At 44.5% G+C, this 19,107-nt stretch overlaps 1 protein-coding gene across 1 annotated transcript; it reads left to right on the top strand.

Moving 5' to 3' along the window:
- Positions 1-18: 18 nt before the first annotated feature.
- htr7c (5-hydroxytryptamine (serotonin) receptor 7c) lies at positions 19-18,934 on the top strand. The gene is made up of 2 exons (XM_027027756.2): positions 19-608; positions 17,991-18,934. The coding sequence occupies exons 1-2, from the start codon at positions 91-93 to the stop codon at positions 18,736-18,738; spliced, it is 1,266 nt and encodes a 421-aa protein (XP_026883557.2). The 5' UTR covers positions 19-90; the 3' UTR covers positions 18,739-18,934.
- Positions 18,935-19,107: the final 173 nt, after the last annotated feature.

Raw genomic sequence — 19,107 nt, 5'->3', positions numbered from 1 at the left:
TGTAATGAGACTGATCGAACGGTCTTTCTCCATCCTGGCTTCTAGCTTTTTTGGCGGAGCACGGCGCGTAAGAGATCCGGCGCAGGGTTCATGATGCGCATGGAGGGCTCGCGCTGGTGGCGACGGGGTTCCAGCGCACTGATGTTCAGCTCCTCGCGGCTAGACTCCGCTTTCGCGAGACCGGCACACGCCGCGGAAGTCGTCAATGGTTCCCTGCACTTGTTCCACGACGTCGCCACCGCGACGGAAACCACAGCCATGTCGAACGACTCGTGCGGCGAACAGCTGCTCGACTTCACGACGGCGGAGAAGCTCATCATCGGAGTGATGCTGGCCGTCATCACCGCGCTGACGGTGATCGGTAACATGTTGGTGGTCATTGCGGTTTGCGTTGTGAAGAAGCTGAGACAGCCGTCCAACTATTTGCTGGTGTCTCTAGCCGTAGCGGACCTCTCCGTGGCTGTCGTGGTGATGCCCTTCGTGATAGTGACCGACCTCACCGGAGGAAAGTGGCTGTTCGGGGAAGTCTTCTGCAACATCTTTATCGGCATGGATGTTATGTGCTGTACCGCGTCAATAATGACCTTATGCGTAATAAGCGTGGACAGGTGAGTTCGCTATAACTTTGTTAAATTATGTTGCCTTTTAATTTATTCTTGGCATATGGACTGCATCTTTGTTAACCTTTGCGTGCTCCATTCTGCCTGCTGAATGTGTCAAGTTAGCTTTGAGCTTTTAACAGTCAACTGTGGCTTCACACCAAACTAAAGACCGACACAGAATGAAGAGAGCTCATATCTGTAACCTATAAACGAGTGTCAGCATCATTCCAGCACGGTTGTCGCTGGAGTGCTGAGCTCAGAGCACCGACTGGCATTCAGCACTGACTGCGCGCCACAGGGAAGACTCACGCGCGGCCAAGAGAAAAGGGGTCGATATACTGGAGATAAATAAGTAGGGTGGCACAGGGGTCGCCCCAGCTCTAATCTGATCCGACACCGCGGAAACGTCCGCATGTAGTGTCGCCCCAGAGCTTGGTGAGCATGCCACATATACGAGCCACTTCTCACAAGGGCTCTCGTTCCTAGAAAAGCTTGAAAAATGTCAATCTTTCAGCTACAGTGTATTCGGATGTTCACCATTTCTCTTAAGAACGTTATATTGCTTTTTGTCACCCTAAGTAAATTCAATAAGGTGTTAACATCACAAAAGAGCTGAAAAAAACATTAAAAGTAATCAATAATGCCTTTATGTTATTATGAAAACCAAACGACGGCACTTTTACTTGCCAAGTATATAAATGCCTTCTTCACATTTGCTTCCATATTCTCTTTACGTAATGAAAACAAACCAATATCCTGGTATTGTTCGCCTGAACAAAGGATATCACATATATGAACTTACATGTATATGAATTTACAGTCAGCACATGTGTGTCTGTTCAAATGAACAGAAGTGTACCTGAATGTTCAAAGACTCCCTGACTGCAGGTGCAGAAAAAACCCTGAAAAACAACTGCAATGACTCTGCTTTGCAGCACGCCTGGCTAAGACATGCCTCACAGCTGCATTGACTGGACAACCGCAGACAGAGAAAAAGCCTTCAGTGATTTTCCAATAATCCGGTGTGAAATAAATTCGGGCGATCAGTCAGCTCTCCTCACGACGGTGTCATGGGAGAAGACAGAACATGATGGCAGCTTTCACGCGACCATCTCGCTACCTACGCTGCGCCAGCTCATAATGTCTTATTAGGTGAATTTATATGGGTCCATGAGAACCGTTTCATGGAGCCTGTGAAGGTTTGCATTCGTATGAATAATGTCATTGGCTATAAAACAAACAGCAGTGCTGTTCCAGGCAGAGAAGAGGCATGATGGCCTTCAAAGATGGCCTTGTGGCACCATCGCTGGTGTCTGAAACAGGAAAATGGCCTGCTGCAAGACCCATATTAAGACCATGCGCGTGCGTTTCGAACAAGAAAATTGGATTTAGATTTTAGCTTAGATTTTCAGGCTTCAGCATCTGGAATAGAAGTTTAGTGCCGCTGAACTCAGCCCGGCCTCCGCGGCCACGGCAGGCTGCATTTCTTCTTGTGAATTAAATAAGCATGTAAGTTAGCTCTCACAGTTTACTGCTGTCAGTCAAAGACCTTTTCATGCTGAAATTACAACGTGCACCCATGTCAGCGCCTAACAGCTAGACCTGGAATTAGTAAGTGTGTCTCTTGGTTATTCAGCTAGGGCAGGCAGGCTGAAATGAGCCACTCTCCTCAGATTCACAGATATGTGGTGGCCAGTACTCTGGGATTTGAGCATCAGCTTTGAAAAGTCCGGCTCCTTTACATGTGCCATCATGGTTTTGTTTTTTTGTTGCAAACAACAGACTTGGAAGAAAAAAACCTCTCATGTTTCAGTGCACAATGGGGTAAGAAGCTTTCTCTGAGGGGTCTAAAAATAGCCCTCGTCAAGGGAGGGGGTTTATATACAATAATGCACAGCGCCTGGCTCTACGGCTAGCAGACCTGGACCCGGCGGGAGAAGCTCTTACGCTGTCCGTCTGCTTGGCATGACACTGGGAACGTCAACTCCAAATGCACGCTCACGCCCTCTGCTTTGTCCAGTGCATGGTACATTCTTTATGCTCTAACACTGCTGGTTTGGCTGGTGATGTAATAAGCTTTTCATGAGCTGAACTGGGTGAGCTGAACTGGTCTGAATTGAGTGGGTTGAACTGGTCTGAACTGAGTGGCTGAACTGGTCTGAACTGAGTGGGTTGAACTGGTCTGAACTGGGTGGGCTGAACTGGTCTGAACTGACACTGCTCCCATATTGACTGACTAAATTAGTACTTATTGTAGGGTATTGTTTATGTTGTTTAACAAACTCTAGCACTTATTGTTTATTGCACTTATCATTGTTTAAGATATACCTTATGTATTTTGTACTTCTAGGTATCAGCATTGATCACAGTATTCTAGTTCATTGGTATGTTGGACTCTAACCTGCTGTACTGTTCTAGGATATATTCTATGAGTAAAAAAAAGCACTTTTGTAAGTCGCTCTGGATAAGAGCGTCTGTTAAATGCCGTAAATGTAAATGTAAATGTAAATGGTCTTAATTGAGTGGGTTGAACTTGTCTGAACTAATTGGGTTGCACTGGTCTGAACTGGGTGAGCCAAACTGGTCTGAATTGATTGGGTTGAACTGGTTGAGCTATAAGCAGTAGAGTGAAAGGATGAAATGTTCAGGTCACCAGGTCTGCAGTGAGGAGTACAGTGTCAGACACTGAGACGTGTGAGCATGACGTATGAACCAAACCCATGTTTCATTCAGGGGTCTATACTGTTTATTGACTGACCACCTCAAATTTGATGCAGAATGACTTTTACAGAAAGAGGCCAAAAAAGTAAAGTTAAGCTTTCTAGGCAAAGTCAGTACAATAACTCAGAACTCACAGTTCTTCAGCACAGTGACCCAGTGATAACAGGGCTCTTCAGGGGTGACCCCAGTGCCCTCAGCATGGGGGAGCTAAGATGATAATCTACATCAGCGACTCTGAATCACCTTCCGCCATGCTGCACCAAATGCCCGGCGAGCACATCCATGGACCTCCCATCTGTGCAGAATCGAAGCCCGTTTATCAGATTCCAAAAAGAGTAGTTGCTTCATATGTTTCAGAATTGTTTTGCTTTTTCAAATGTAATTTCTGCTATTTCATCGTCACACATAAATCTTGTTTAATTGTGCTCTGGATTCAGGACATTGATTGTCTCCGATGAGTAATGTTTCCTTAAACGTAAATACTTATACATTCATGTCATGAATTAACAGTACAGAGACTACTGAATAGTCCAGATTGTAAAATGTATGAATAGTCCAGATTGTGAACAATATTCCAAAGCAACATTTTGCCAATATGTTGTCTAAGAAAATGCTCAGCCTTTACAGAGCTCTCTGCGGTCCCCATCTACCCAGGGGAATGACTACACACACTGGCCATCTGTCACGAAGGCTGAAGGCACCCACACTACCCGAGACTCAAACCAGGGCTGACAGGAGGGAAACGTGAGTTCTGACCACCAGACCAAAGAGCAGCTCCCTGGCACAGCAGCCAGAGCTCCCAGTTAACCTTCCTAATGCACGGCATCCATCACACCATCCCCTCCGTCCGCTTGAGTCCTGGGAAGTGTGGCTGCCTGTGTTATACCATCTCAGTGTACCTGGAGGAGCGAGCCAATGTCTCAGATTAACCTTGTGTCTAAGCAGACGTTACAATATGAGATCAGAGCAAGAATAACTGGACTGATTTATATAAATTGGCTAACACAAATTTGCTATCATGTGGCACTAGGTTAGCATATTTGTCCAAACCAGAGGGACACAATGCATAGCGCAACCCCTGAGACCGACCCCTCTGCAGTACAAACCGACCCCTCCCCAGTGGAAACCCACTCAGCTGACAGTGCTGACATATCCAGCCTTAGATAGTCCACTGCGTTGTGGGTCTTCTGCATTGCATGCTAGGTTTATCAGTCCACCCAATCAGTGTGTGGTGGCTCTGAGCCACAGTGTAGTACTACCAACAGTGTCATGAAAATCTCTACCACTGGAGATCAAACCATCCGGTGTTTTCAAGAGCAAGTGCCGGCTTTGAAGAAAACTTCAATCAGAGTTTCTTTGAATATTCTCTCTCCCTCTCTTCAAGAACAGCGAGGTTTACTGTAGAATGGCTTTTCTAAGAATGTGCGGTCACACATCGAGTGGACGGATGGCGGGGGACGAGTGGGAGGGAGAAGAGAAGGCACTCGTGACGAGACGCGTCTGCCTGGAGTGATAGAGTGGACAATCGCATCGGTCATTTTCAGACAAGACCTGTAGCACAAAACAGTCCAACAGCACAGGAAAAAGCTATTTGTGGGAAATTAATACATAATAAAAGGAGAACGAGAGAGAGAAAGAGTTTATTTGTGTACCATGAAAGTACATTTGCTTCATTCCTAAAAAGAGATGAGAGTGTGAAACCAAGGTAACTTGCATTGTGCATTTAGTTAACATATGTGTAACAAGATAAATTCTGTTTATGTGCTTGTGTTTGTACATTTGTGCCTGTCCAGTGTGTTATATGAGAGGGCTGGATTTTCACTGTGGACATAATCGCAGCAGATCTGACTGTGCGAATGGTGTTCTTCATGCCACTGTAGGCAGACACTGCACACACTACTGCTACGTAGGCAGAAACTGCCCCATAGTTCACACACTACTGTCGTTTCCCAATAACAACATGAGAAAGCAGGAGACAGCAGCCCAAGGCTGCTGATGAAATGACACTTCTGTCTGCAGTGTGTGGGAAAGGAAGCCCAGAGTAATAGTGCAAGAGATTAGGAGGCGTTCAGAGGTGACACCAGCAGGTAAGTGGGTTTTTATCTGGTGTGTGTGTGTGTGTGTGTGTGTGGGGGGGGGGGGTTATGATGGAGTACACTGGGATTTAAATACATTTATATAAAGCTGCGGTGCTGTTTTGCTCTCATGTTCTGTCTTCACTACGCCGTGCCAGTCCCAGCGGCCTCCTCATTACCATTTCACTGACACCTGGACAGGTGACACGTATTGAGGCTTTACCTAATTTACCTGCTCAGGTGTCAGAGAGCCCTTTTGTGCTCTCCTTCCATGTTTGTACTGAATGCGCATACATTTGGATAACAAATGACCTTTCTTCTCATTCTACCCTTCTGATGCCCTACATAATTATTCCACCTGGTTTGTCGTTGATAAAAACTAAAAAATGTTACAGTCACACCAACAGATAAATGGTCCCAGAGCCATGAGAGAGTCCTCAGTGTTAGGGCTCCAGGAACTAGGAAAACCAGTAATCAGTCACCAGTTACGTTAACGAGCTATTACTCGCTGTTGGTGAATTCAGTCTACAAAGAGCTGAGACTGTGATTGGCTTTGCCTAACCTCTTCTGCTGCTGGCTCTGTCTATGCCGTTCACAAGCTAATCAAGCTAATGTTTAATTACTACACCACTTCCTAGCAGTAACCTTTCTGGACCTGCCTGATTACTTCTATGTCCCCGGAGAGTTCTTAAGGCAAGCTCATTTGCATAATATTTCCATAACGCCGAGTGACAAGTGAAGTGAAGATAGAGGCCATTGTGATGTTTAAATGCCAGATTAGCTATAACTTCACATGCAGATATTAACTCCTTTTTTATTCAAATTCTGTATGCTCATGTTTACGTTTTATTAACAGGTGTTAAGAAAGGTGATGTGAGGGGAGGGGTTTCATTCGTCAGTCTATGATTATTCATAGGTTTGTCTTGCATAATTCAAGTCCATGATCACTTTCCCTATTACAGAATTAGTTAGAGTTTAAAAAAAACTTGTTTTGCATGCAGTGCCTGGAGACAGCTGCATTAAAATTGCAAATGAAACTCAGCAAAGCTTTTGTCAGGAACTTTGTCAGGAGTGATTACACGGAAGTACAGCACTGGTTTGGAGCTGAAAGTGGCCAAAGTGAGAAATCTCTGTGCTGCCCCTTGTGAATCCCCCCCCGCACATGACTCTTCCAACTAAACCGACACATGTAAAATACCCCAGCTTGTGCAAACCCAGGAGCACAGAGAGCAACTGGGTGTGGGGCGGGTTATGATGGAGTCTTCAGTCATGTTAATGTTACATTAGAGATAGCACACACACGCTGATGGTTGTATGTGTTTGTAAATCTAGCCTGACATTCACACTCATCCCGACCTCAGATGGACTTACTCGCATTAGCTTTCTCTACCACACTCACTGAGTTTGACAGTATGTCTAATGTAATACTACAAGATCACTGCACAGCTCGGTGCCCGGCCAGACTCAGTCCTTACACTAATTCACTGTCTGCTGCATTCTTGACACCCAGTTCCATTCAGCGTGGCCCGATAGGAGAATAGTTCAACAGCACAAATGTAAACGATTCAGCGAAGAGATGAACTGAGCAGAACAGTCAAAGAATCAGATCAGATTTTCTTTCACTGAAGAGAACGTCTTCACAAAACACAGAAGGAAAGAAGATTCAAACCAGAGAAACTGAGGCAGAGGGAGAGATGGAGAGTAAGAGAGAGGGGGGAAGAGAGAGAGAGAGGGAGAGAGATGGAGAGTAAGAGAGAGGGAGAGAGAGAGGGAGAGAGGGAGAGAGAGAGATGGAGAGTAAGAGAGGGAGAGAGAGAGATGGAGAGTAAGAGAGGGAGAGAGAGAGAGAGAGAGAGGGAGAGAGGGAGAGAGAGAGATGGAGAGTAAGAGAGGGAGAGAGAGAGATGGAGAGTAAGAGAGAGGGGGGAAGAGAGGGAGAGAGAGAGATGGAGAGTAAGAGAGAGAGAGAGAGAGAGAGGGAGAGAGAGAGATGGAGAGTAAGAGAGAGGGAGAGAGAGAGAGAGAGAATCATGCGGATTCTGACAGATCAATGAGAGCCTTGCAGCTCTGCGTGTTGCTAAAGGTCATGGATGTCACGACACCATCTGCTTCAGCCATGTCTGCTTGTCTGATCAATTCAGCCAGTCCTTAAAACTCTGGCCAGAAGGGGCTATGAGTCTGTGGGTGGTGCTTTCCCATCCCGACATCACACAAACTGATATTGCAAACAAGCCTCTTCTTCCCTCTTCTCTAGGAATGGGAGTGATCCTGTAATCTGCAGGTGCTGTGAAGGCCTACATAAGAATGATAACCAGGCTTGGGGACAGTCTGTTGGTCTCCTCCGATCACCAGGCCTGGAGAGAGTCTGTTGGTCTCCTCCGATCACCAGGCTTGGGGACAGTCTGTTGGTCTCCTTCGATCACCAGGCTTAGAGACAGTCCCTTGGTCACTGTACCTTGGCGGTCACTTTTGCTGCTGACCCCAGTACAGCCGTAGGGTCACTTCCTTGCCCAAAGACACTAAGAACTTGAGGAATGGAGCCCCAGGGGTTATTTAAAATAGTTACAGATTTAGCCCCAAGAGATCAAGCCTGCTGATTAAAAGTCAACCCCCTACACCACTCTTCAATTAGCCAGCGATGGCATGCCCATTTCTCAAAGGGGCCCTGTTAGAATAAACGCCTTCTGTAAAGAGTGAAGGAGGCTAATAGCTAACCCTAATGCCTTTTCCCTAGAAGTCACTGCAGGGAGCTAGCAAGAGGCGTTCTTCTGGAAAACTCCATATTGTGAAAACGTAAACATTGTGTTTTAATTGCAAACCACAGTTGGATCTGTGCTTTTACTATATGTGGAAAAGGAATTTTCCAATCTAAATTAAACAGCTTATTTCCCTTGAAATTACTATGACCATGACAGATTCCTCTACAAACCATATCATTTTCTGTACAAGATTGTGAGGAGTGAATTAAGTTTTCATCGGGTTTTCAGATGCTGGTCAAAATAACCATGAATGACCTTAGTAATAACAGTCCGATTTCTAGTCTAATGGGATTCTGCCAACAAAATATATTTTCCATTTAAAACTGTTATACATGGAGTATCTCTCCAGCTTGAAAAACATCTCCACATATTTCTTTTGCAGGAAAGCACACTAGGATGCTTTTAGAATAAAGCTGCTTCATCCTTAAAGTTGAAGAGCCGATGAAGCTCGTTGAAAGTCCTTCTATGCACTTTTATTTAGTACCACATGCTCTTATTCAAAATACAAGTCCTCTGTGCCGTTTTGTTTCTCCCAGGGACTGAAGGGCCTCTTATGGATGGTCTTAAACCCAGGAAGAGGACTTGAAATGAAAACACGCATCTGTGTTTAAACACAAGTGGGACTGATGAACAGGCGCAACAGAGCTGGTGGCAGCACTCAGAACGTGGCAGTGCAGGCAGGAGATGTAACAGTGGCAGCAGTAGGCGTGGTGGCACTCCAGAGCAGTGCAGTGTAATCGTACGTGCAGCTGTCTCCATTGCTAAAGAACCCAGGACTCAGTGTAGTTTCACCGTGGAATCAAATACGTGGACTTACTGGTTTCAAACACCTCTTTAGTATTATGGTGTAAACGTATGACCTTCAGCTCTGTTCAGCTGAGATGGCACCAGAAAGGTCTGACCCAGTGCAGGAAATCCAGCTACAGTGTAGAATATGTGAGTGTAGGATGTTTCGTGCATTTCACGTCTGTGTTTGGAGGGGGTTCTGTTCCTGGAGATCGGTGATGTGAACTAGGAGCTAGGAGACTGCTTCTACCTAATTAAGGGCTATTCAACCAATTAATTAAATAATTGAATAACAGGACCAATTATAGTACAGCAATAGTGACAGGATTGCTTTGTTAGTGATGTTAGCAGTCTACAACATTGGTGTGAAGGACTGCACTTGTCTGTGACAGTGACATGTAGAGTGTGTGCTGGCCCTGTGTGTCAAACTGCTATTAAAGCACCACTGACTATTCAGAGTGTCTTTGTGTGGTCCTGCCTTTTTATACCGCAGCACGCTGAGCTTGCTCACACTGGAGCAGCAGGTGTTACATTAGCAGTGGTGTGGCATGGTTGTGTAGGATTCTCAGGATTTATCTGTGAAAGCTCCACCAAGGCAAGCTGCCAAATTACCAAATGCCAAATGTTACGTTTGCTGAGACGCATTAAGATTTGGGCAAGAGAAAACGCAAGTGAAAGGTGTCTGTGTGTGTGTGTGTGTGTGTGTGTGTGTGTGTATATGTGTGCATGCGTGCGTGTTTGTGTGTGTGTTGTAACGTGGGAGGCTAGGCAGCACGCGGACATGAGCCATGACGAAATAAACGTGTATTAAACATAATAAACAAAACTAAAACATGAGGAATAAAACTGTTGTGAACAACAGTAAACAGATTTACACACGATACCAAGTACACAACGTACACCGGTTAAACACCGACAAAGAACAGCTAACACACAAGGACATAAATACACGTTAACAACGACTCTAATGAGGGACAGGTGTAACATGTAACTGACTAACAAGAGAGGTGCGTGTCCATGTAGACAGACACACACACACACCACATGGATATGAGGAGGATTCTAGGAGGAGGGGGTCATGCCGTGATGGATGTGTGTGTGTGTGTGTGACACATTTCTCTCTATCTGGCAGCTGGTGGAAGACAGAGAGGTGTTTGTCAGAGATAGGGGAAGATGAGATTCGAGGTGATGATGTACAATGTGTTAATATGTGCTTGTGTGCTGTGTATGTGCATGTGTGTATGTTTGAATTATTCTCTGCCTTGCCTACACTGATAAACACTTTAATTGATGTCCTTGTTTGATAAACAGTTTTATGGGATTATAGTACTTCGTACCTTCTAGTACTGTTTGCCTTATAGTAAATCTGTTTTTAGAATTTTCTCCATCACGTATGGTGATTTCAGTTGGGCTCCTGATTGAAAAGACTGCAGTAAACAAAAGACTGAAGTTACCACAGAGCTGTAGAGTGTGGAAAGTTATGATAGATTACTAAATGATGGGTGTTGCCACAGACACCAATGGTGCATATTTAGAAAGAACAGAATGGTTTTGGGGGATCTTGAAAATACTAAAGACTAAAGTTATGTTTTCACTGATAACACATTTCATTTTAAGCTAAAGCGCTAAAAATAACACCACTTTGTGTAGTGAGATTTGATGTCTTAATTTATTGTTGTTTTGCATTTTCGGACTTCTCCGTGATGAGAAGACAAGCTGGATGCGTGGACAAAGTATCCACGAGTCCATACTGAGTGTCAAATCCACAGATTTTCCTGCATAGTGCAACATTCCTCTGCTTGCCGGCTCCTGAGTGTCTTTTCTGTTTGTTAGCCAGCCCAAAAGCAGGAGACACACACACAACAAATGAGATTTCCCATCTGTCTGTGCTAGCTCAACTGTAAGCAAGCCATTATTTTCAACTGCACGAAGTTATGTAATCTCAGATCGACTTGCTTATGCGGTTATTCACACTGTATGACACATTGTTATCTATGAAAACGCACAAAAGTCTGCAGAAAATTCCAGCGGTAAAATGATGCATCTTTATCCAGTGCTCAGTAACTTCATGAAGCTAAACACCCAGTTACAGTGGAAGGCTCTAATGTCTGTGAATCATTGCAAATGCCGTTTTCTTTGATCATTAATCAGTCCGAAATTTTTGGATTCTTGGAAATTATGTTACACTTCTTGTGTTTATGTTTTCCGTCCCGTGGTCTGGGGACAGCAGCTGTTTGTGAGTTTATTTTGCTCACATGCTGTGAGACAATAATCTTCAATACCAAGTTCAGCTCCCATGGCTATGTGCTACTTCTAGGACAAGATCATTTGCATGGTGTTGAGAAAGAGGACAAGCAGAAAGTAGGTAGCCTTGGGGAAGCTTCTTAACGTACAATAATAAATGCGACCCCCACAAGTTGAGTGGTATTTCAAACACAGCTGCTATCTGACGAACGTTCGTCCATTTCTATAGAAACACTGTCAAACGGAGTCCCTCCCACACAGCAAGTATGCATGGATAATTCTCATTTTTGTAATCACTGGATAAGAGATCTTTTACACCATCTGACACTATTAAAATTTGCTACTGTTTAAAATGTTGTCGTCATAAATGTTGAAGTCTGGCAGACTTGTACAGAAACAGAAGAAACACTCGAGTGGTTCTTTCTCCAGGATTCTTGCCTCTTTTCTTTTCTCTGCTCCCAGCAACTGAGTTTCAGATTATGACATTTTTTCAAATCTTATTTAATGATTTATTCTGTGTTTAGTTCCACAACAGGTGTTTAGTTCCGCATCTTAGTTGTATGGAGAGTTGAAGTTCTGCATTCACTATATGAGTAGGATTGTTTTTTTCTTCTTTCTGCGTTCTGTATTGGCTGTAAACAAACAGGAAGTCCTTGCTCAGTAAAAGGAAGAAACGTTCTGGCATCTTTCACTGGGCATCAGTGGTGTTCACAAAACTACTGCCTGTGTGCACAGTTCTTGTACTGACACACATGAATCACACAGGACAAGTGGTAGTTCTGTCTCCTGCTGGGATCAAAGTCCTGCAGAAAGGGACAGTTTTGCCCCACACACAGAACCATTTTCCCCACACACAGCACTAGTTTTCATTGCAGCCTTTTTGAACCATTTGCCTGTAGCAAACATGAATGAATATAAAAACGTGTACATGAAAATGTATTTAAGCCTTTTTTCCTAGTAACCATGTCAGCATCAATCACAACAAATTCTCCTTGTTTATCAATGTTCAGATAAAAAAAACAACACAAAAAAAAACAACGTAATACTTTACATTAAATTAGTTAGCATGTATAAATTCTATGCTTATAAAGATTTTCTAACAGTCCCATAATAACAAATATTCAAGGCACATGTTGTAATGTTGTAATGTGGAGCGATCATGAGGCAGACGCAAATGCTCAGAAGAGCCACAGAAGGGTCAAAGAGCCAACACGGAGAGTATGGGAATACAGGAAATAAAACCAAACAAAAACAGACTACAACGAATAACACGACTTAAGAGCTGAAGCTAGGACACCAAATACCGCGGACAGAGCTAACATGAAAGGCGTGGATAATCACCAGAAACTCCAGAAAACACAAGGTGTATTTACACGTGCTAATGAGAGCTAAACAAGACATGGGTGACACTCAAGAGGGGCGGAGAAAACGAAACCACAACAAGCACGTAAAGCAAAACAAAGCCATGAGACAGGGTAACCATGGAGACAGGATGCTAGGGTGGGGCTAATCATGACACATGTGCTATAATCTGTAGTAGTGTGCTGGATGTAGGATATTTGAATAGAGAGCTGAATAGCGCTGATAATAAACTAGAAACGCACAGTTTTACAGACATTATTCAGTCACATGGTGGCGCATGTAATATCCTCATCATTTTTAAAAGATTGAAAACTAATCATTACTAAAGATATAATAGTGAAACGTGGGAGTTTACAAGTAAAAGAAACAGCCAAACGGAAAAAATAAATAAAATGTAATATATAGTTGAAGTGAATAAACAACTATACTCTCCTGTCTCTGCCCTGAGATTCCACCCTTGAAACTGAAAATGCAGTCACTTACCCCTTCTGCCCCTTCCCACCTTACCACAGACTTAATTAGGCTAGTGGCAGTCAGAGAGACGTCTGAGTGTCCATACGTCTTCATCAGGGTGCTTCCCCAGTGAGACAAGCACGTGATTGTAAAGACATCCTTCCACAGGTTAAAGAGAAAAACGTCCTTCCACGTCTCTGATCTCCCTTCTGAAACTCTGCTGGATGAGCACACTACATTTCACAACAGGTCTAAATTCAGGTTACAGTCAGTAAAAGTGCTTCCAGTTGTTTTCCACCCTATCACTTCTACCTGACATCTTGAGCTAATTAGCACACAAAGGTGTGTCAGCAAATTCCTGAGGCTTATTTTATATAAAAGTCCTGAAGTGTTCCCCTCTGACACTGGCAGGATATTGTAATGGCACAGTGGGACGCTATACTCTGTAGGTACCCCGCCTGATCCTACGAGCCATGGCGTTATGAAGGTCACATGACAGCTGAACTTGCAGGTGCATGACATCATCACGTAACGCGCTGTGCAATATTCATGATGATGTACAGTTTCATCTGGGAGTTACTGATTATTAAGTGCAGTCAGTACTGGTAGAACAGGTGTCATTTCATGTACTAGCCAAATCCTTAATCACTTTTACACAGTGAAGGTTTCTTTAAAATTATTTGAAGGCCAGTGGTTACAGTATGGTGGAGTTAGAAGAGTCTGTAACCACAAATGGGCCAGTGATTGGTGTTTTTACAGGTGACTCCTGTTTGTCATTTTTAATTAAGTAGCCTACTGCTAGAGTTCAAATATCTGTGGGAAGTTTCATTTCTGCAACACGTTGTTTCTATACTATAATTACACTGGTGCATACATGTCAGGACACACTACACTATAACTATACTGTATTTACATCTTTGTGAAGGCCTTTGAAAATTGACCACACAACACATAGCGACACAGCAGCACTGGGTTGTACATAATGAGGATTTTTGGTGTCATGTTAAAATGGTTACTGAGAATGACCTCATCGTGTTGATGCAGTTCCAGCTACCAGTAGGAAAAAAAAAAGATTCTCATTGGATGACCTTTGACCTCACCTTTGGGATCAGTGTGACTGTGCTCTCCGGTTCCGACATTTTCTTCTGCTTCTTTCACAGCTTGGCATGACACAGGCATGTAAACACCAGGTTAGCCGTTAGCAATAGCTACAGTCGTTGATGGACCTTTTATGAGCTTTGTTAGGGTTTTGTTCCGTGTGTGATGTGATGGCTTGACATATGGCCTGTTAACATGAATGGTGTATAAAAACATATGACTGGCCCTTTCCTGGGATCTCCGTCTCCTTAGTAACGACCCCCGTGTCTTTGTTTTGCCTTGTTTCCTGTTTGAGTTCCTTGATTCGTCTCAAGTCTCTGTCCCTCATTAACTCCAGCTGGTCCTTGTTTGTAGCCTGTTTAGTTGTGCATCTAGACTCTGTTTGTCATTGTTCTAGCCTTGGTTTCTGTTTCTGTCTGTCTGTGTTTTGTGCTGTTTGCCTGATTCCGTGTAGCTTGATAAATTATTGTGTTTTGACTGATTCTGGATTTGCTCTTCTCAGCATTTATGTCTGTCTCACATATCAGCCACAGCAATAAAACCTCTGACACGTGAAGTTAATAACGATTGTCTTGTTAAAGTGGCACCTGTGAAGGGGAGGGATGTATTAGGCAGCAAGTGAACAGTTATTTACATTGATGTGTTACAAACAGTACAACTGAGCAAGTGTGAGCGTGTGACCTTGATCAGGGCCGAACTGTGATGCGTCTTTATGACTGGGTCATATCCGCAGGTCCTGTGTGGTGATCCCAGTACGCAGTGGTCAGTACCGACCAGATGTGGTCAAAGGACAAACAACCAGAGGACCAGTGACAGGGTCATGGACGCCCAGCGGGCACTGATGTGTGTTGGGGGTAAAGGTTAACCTGTCTCATTCTGATCCCACAGAAAACCCAAATGACTGTTGATTTGTGTATGAATGAGAACCCTACTGTCATTGTAGAGTGTGTGTGTTTAGTAATATCCCCCCTTTTCCCGGGTTAGTTTAATTCCTTTTCTGCTTGGTAAAAAGAGCCATAAAAATGAAAGAGCCCAGAGTTTTGGACAGAGGTCCTTCATTAGCTGTAGAAGCAGTGGTGATGAAGGACCTCTGTCAGAAACATTCTGTTTCTCTGGAAACTCTGTGTACTTTACTACAATTTTGAATATATATATATATATATATATATATATATACAGAGAGAGATATTCATATATACCGTGCACATACCCCTATGTGTGTGTGTGTGTGTTTTATATATATATATATATATATATAATATATACGCACACACACACACACACACACACACACACACACACACACACACATATATATATATATATATATATATATATATATATATATATATATAATATGGCTTGATGGCTTGTTAAGTCAGGAGTGCTTTATCTAAATTCTTCTCTCCTTCACTTAACCTTAGCTGGTGCTGTAGATCAGTGAAAGCAGTAAATCCTGAAAAAGGAATCCATAAAAAAGAGACAAAAGGGTAAGAAAAAGAGGGATAGACAGGTGGGAGGTAAACGGAGGTACAGAAGGGCAGTTGAGAGGAAAGCACAGGGCTTTGGGAGAATCAGACTGTCTAGAAGATAAAGGGATCAATGGTGAGGGACACTAAAGATGGAGAGAGAGACGGATGAGGTGAAAAGAACGAGAGAGAAAGAAAGAGCCATTGAGAGAGAGAAAGAGAGAGAGAGAGAGAGACAGAGCAGGAGAGAAAGTAACGGAGTAAGACAGATGGAGGGTACAAGAAAGACAGAGTTTGGGCTGAACAACAGTTTCACTCATTGTCCCTGTAGTGATTTAACCCGTTACTCCTCATCCTGCAGAAGGAGCCTGACATTTACACCATTTAGCTGACGCTTTTATCCAAAGTGACTTTGTATTCAGTATTATGTGCTTTCTGTGGGAATTGAACCAATGACCTTGGTGTTATGGGCAGCAAGCTCCATCTACATTTCACATCCCTCAGCTGTACTTCAGAAAAATGGTACTTTTATAGCCAAGCCACAAATGTAGAAAGCACACTGCTCTATTTGCCCTCGCTGAAATCAAGAGGTCACCTTACACCGTCTCTGCAGACGAGCACAGGTAATGCATCTCCACACTGTACATGTAAGATCCACAGGGCATAGTCCTTCTTACACACACACACACACACACACACACACACACACACAGAGGGAGAGAAAGACAAGACAGAGAGAGAGACAGAGAGATACAAAACTCCTGTGAAGATTTGTAGATCCCTATGAGACAAATTGGTTTTGCCAAACGCAGACATCTCATCTCATCTCATCTGGATGGTGCATTTGTACTCCGGACATAGTTCAAACTGCCCTTGCCCCCATGTTTGGATATTGGGCGGCTCTGGTAAGTGGGTCTGGAGGTGGAGCAAATCTGTGTGGGTTACGGATTTGGGAAACAGGAAAAGGCTAAGAGGTCTGTAGTCAGGAACGCTGAAAGGGAATTATTCCATGCACGGCCAAATGGGACATGTGATGTTCCCACTGAACCCCTGAGAGTCAGAGTGCAAACAAAGAAATTCATACAGATCGTGATTCAACGTTTCCAGCTATTAAAGCCATAAACTATATTACTATAAATTATTTAAAGTAAACTATACTGCAGGTCTTTTGATGGATGAACAAAAAAACTGAAACACTGGACAGGATTCACATAAGACACTATTTTGTGTTACATAAGCAAAGCACAAATTCAGTGTTTTGCAGTATCCTCTAATTATAATGTTACGTTATAATCAAACGTATGCGTATGACACTCCTGCATAGCTGTGTAGATGGCATCTTTGCACAAAACATACCAGTATTGATTTTGTCACAGATGGAATAGCAGGGAATATTGAGGAACATGCCAAATTCTGTGGGAGTTGGCCTCAACTGCATCTTCAGTTGAGTAAATTGGAGTCATTAACTGGATGTGAGGCAACACGCCCGCACGGCACTGCGTGTTTGGGAGGAGGCTCATCCGTGTCTGGGACAGCAGCAGCTGGCCTGCATCGCGCTGCAAGATTATTTTTATGCATCCACTGAAAAGTAGGACAAGCCACACTAACGTACTCGCACCAAGCCCCGTTTGTCGCACAGCACGTGCGCACATACGCACCAAACCATCTTCAGCCTCATATGTGGATGAAATAAATCAGGCAGAGAAACTGAGAGCTACTGCAATAAAAAGTAGCATGAAGTGCTGGGGGGTGTTTATGTGTGAGACAAACAGCCAAGTAGAGATATAGCAAAAGAAAAAAGACAAAAAGAAAGAGTGAGAATTCAGAGTGAATAGAGACAGACAGACTGAGCTACGGATCCCCTGTCCAATCAGAATCAGGGCTGGTCACCTTGGAAACACAGCATAACAGAACATGGGGACCACAGAAACATAGAGCATGTCTACGGGATTTATATCGAAAAGCAGAATTTATGATGCATGCTCACAAGCTCCTTGTCCACACAGAGTTAAGAGATATCAGGAACCTACCGCTTGTTTTCAGTATTATGACTTGTGTGATTTTCAGTCATTTAAGTGTGTGAAGTAATGGCAAATGTCCTTAATAAACTGGACTGCATTTCAGAGAGAAGAATACCGAGGCTATAATTGGAATGTTCTTGGATGTACATTTGACCTGGAATATAATTTAAGAGGACTTCAAAGTTCTACAGTACATAAGATGTTTGTGGAGGCTTTGGGCAGAAATACATGGGGTTTGTTCCAACTGAAATGACCTTTGTGTGCTGCGCCTGTCCACTCAATGGCTGATTAAGTGAGGTTGCTGAAAATAGTAATGTTACACCTAGCCGTGATGACATCACCACAGCCTGAAGTTCTAACCTAGAGCGCGGTCTTACCCAGCATCCTGTTCTCCTCACAGGTACCTGGGCATCACGCGCCCTCTGACCTACCCGGCACGGCAGAACGGGCAGCTGATGGCGAAGATGATCGTGGGCGTGTGGCTGGTGTCTGCATCCATCACGCTGCCGCCGTTCTGCGGCTGGGCGAAGAACGTGAATGCGGAGGGCGTGTGTCTGATCAGCCAGGACTTCAGCTACACCATCTACTCCACAGCGGTGGCCTTCTACATCCCCATGCTCGTCATGCTCATCATGTACTACAAGATCTTCAAGGCCGCGCGCAAGAGCGGCGCCAAGCACCGCTTCACGGGCATCGCCCGGGCGGCGCAGCCGGAGGCGTCACCGGGGGAGGGAGTGAGGATGCAGGGCCTGAAGGAGGCGCACGGAGCTGGCGTGGCAGAGGAGTGCGTGGCCCTCTCCCGTTTTCTCAGCCCTGACCGGCGCAACATGTCCATCTTCAAGCGGGAGCAGAAGGCGGCCACCACGCTGGGGGTGATCGTGGGCGTCTTCTCCGTCTGCTGGCTGCCGTTCTTCCTCCTGACGACGGCGCGGCCGTTCGTGTGCGGCGTGAAGTGCAGCTGCGTCCCGCTCTGGGTGGAGAGGACGCTGCTGTGGTTCGGCTACGCCAACTCGCTCATGAACCCTTTCATCTACGCCTTCTTCAACCGCGACCTGCGCTCCACCTACCGTGACCTGTTGCGCTGCCGTTACCGCAACATCAACCGCAGGCTGTCTGCCGTCGGGGTCCACGAAGCGCTGAAGGTTTAGAGTGTCGGAGGGATCGGGAAGCTCGGACAGTTTTCCCTGAAAGGAACTCAACCCTTCACAGATGTTTCGGCTTTGCCCGAGTATCCAGATAGGAGTCACAAGGATTAGCCGCTGTAGGGCTTCTGATCAAAGCTGATTACTATTGGAACCTGTGACTGAGTGTGTGTGCGCGCATGTATACCTGTGGAGATGTGTGTGTGTGTATGTATGTGTGTGTGTGTGTGTGTGTGCGTGCCTGCGCATGTATACCTGTGGAGATGTGTGTGTGTGGATGCGTACAAATAGACGTGTGTGTGTGTGTGTGTGTGTGTGTGTGTGCGCGTGTGTGTGGATGCATACAGAGACACTCACCTTGCCTTTCCAGTGACT

Source organism: Electrophorus electricus, chromosome 9, assembly GCF_013358815.1.
Source record: "Electrophorus electricus isolate fEleEle1 chromosome 9, fEleEle1.pri, whole genome shotgun sequence".
Lineage (NCBI taxonomy): Eukaryota > Metazoa > Chordata > Actinopteri > Gymnotiformes > Gymnotidae > Electrophorus > Electrophorus electricus.
The sequence above is the reverse complement of the archived record's forward strand: the minus strand, read 5'-3'. Positions and strand labels throughout refer to the sequence as shown.